We start from the raw sequence: 474 nt of genomic DNA, 5'->3' as shown, positions 1-474 counted from the left end.
TATGAAAAAACGATTATTTCTTGCTTGGCATGCATGATATGCTGCTCTGTGGCGCTATTATGGTAAAATATGAACAAGAACCACTTCACTCACAAACATTCTCTCCTGTGCTATTATTTGCAGATATTGAGAACCCCAAAGCAGCAGCAGCGGAAGTCATGAGCACTGAGAAACTCCTCGCTGGTGCGGCATTCACGGATGTGGAGAAACGCGATGTTCATCTGTATGTGGAGTTACAATGTCTATAAGCATATATTTGTGCGTGTATATGTGTAAAAGCATACATATGTGGGACCCCACAATGTGTACAAGTATACAGATATGCGTACATATGTGTACAAGCATACATATGTGGATATTACATGTATAGGAATGTGTTTTGTAATACAAAATATGTCTTGTGTTTTCAGTATAAAACAGTCATGTATATAAGTCTACATATTCGTATATATACCACATATACGTTTACACATG

At 37.3% G+C, this 474-nt stretch overlaps 1 protein-coding gene across 1 annotated transcript; it reads left to right on the top strand.

Annotated features, from left to right (window-relative positions):
• Nucleotides 1-29: 29 nt before the first annotated feature.
• On the top strand, nucleotides 30-240 carry SARC_17615 (hypothetical protein; the record flags this gene model as incomplete). Its single annotated transcript, XM_014288296.1, has 1 exon — nucleotides 30-240. A coding segment is annotated over one exon (211 nt), but the record flags the coding sequence as incomplete, so codon positions are not given.
• Between the last annotated feature and the right edge of the window lie 234 nt (nucleotides 241-474).

Source organism: Sphaeroforma arctica (genome assembly GCF_001186125.1).
Source record: "Sphaeroforma arctica JP610 unplaced genomic scaffold supercont1.11394, whole genome shotgun sequence".
NCBI lineage: Eukaryota > Ichthyosporea > Ichthyophonida > Sphaeroforma > Sphaeroforma arctica.
The sequence above is the reverse complement of the archived record's forward strand: the minus strand, read 5'-3'. Positions and strand labels throughout refer to the sequence as shown.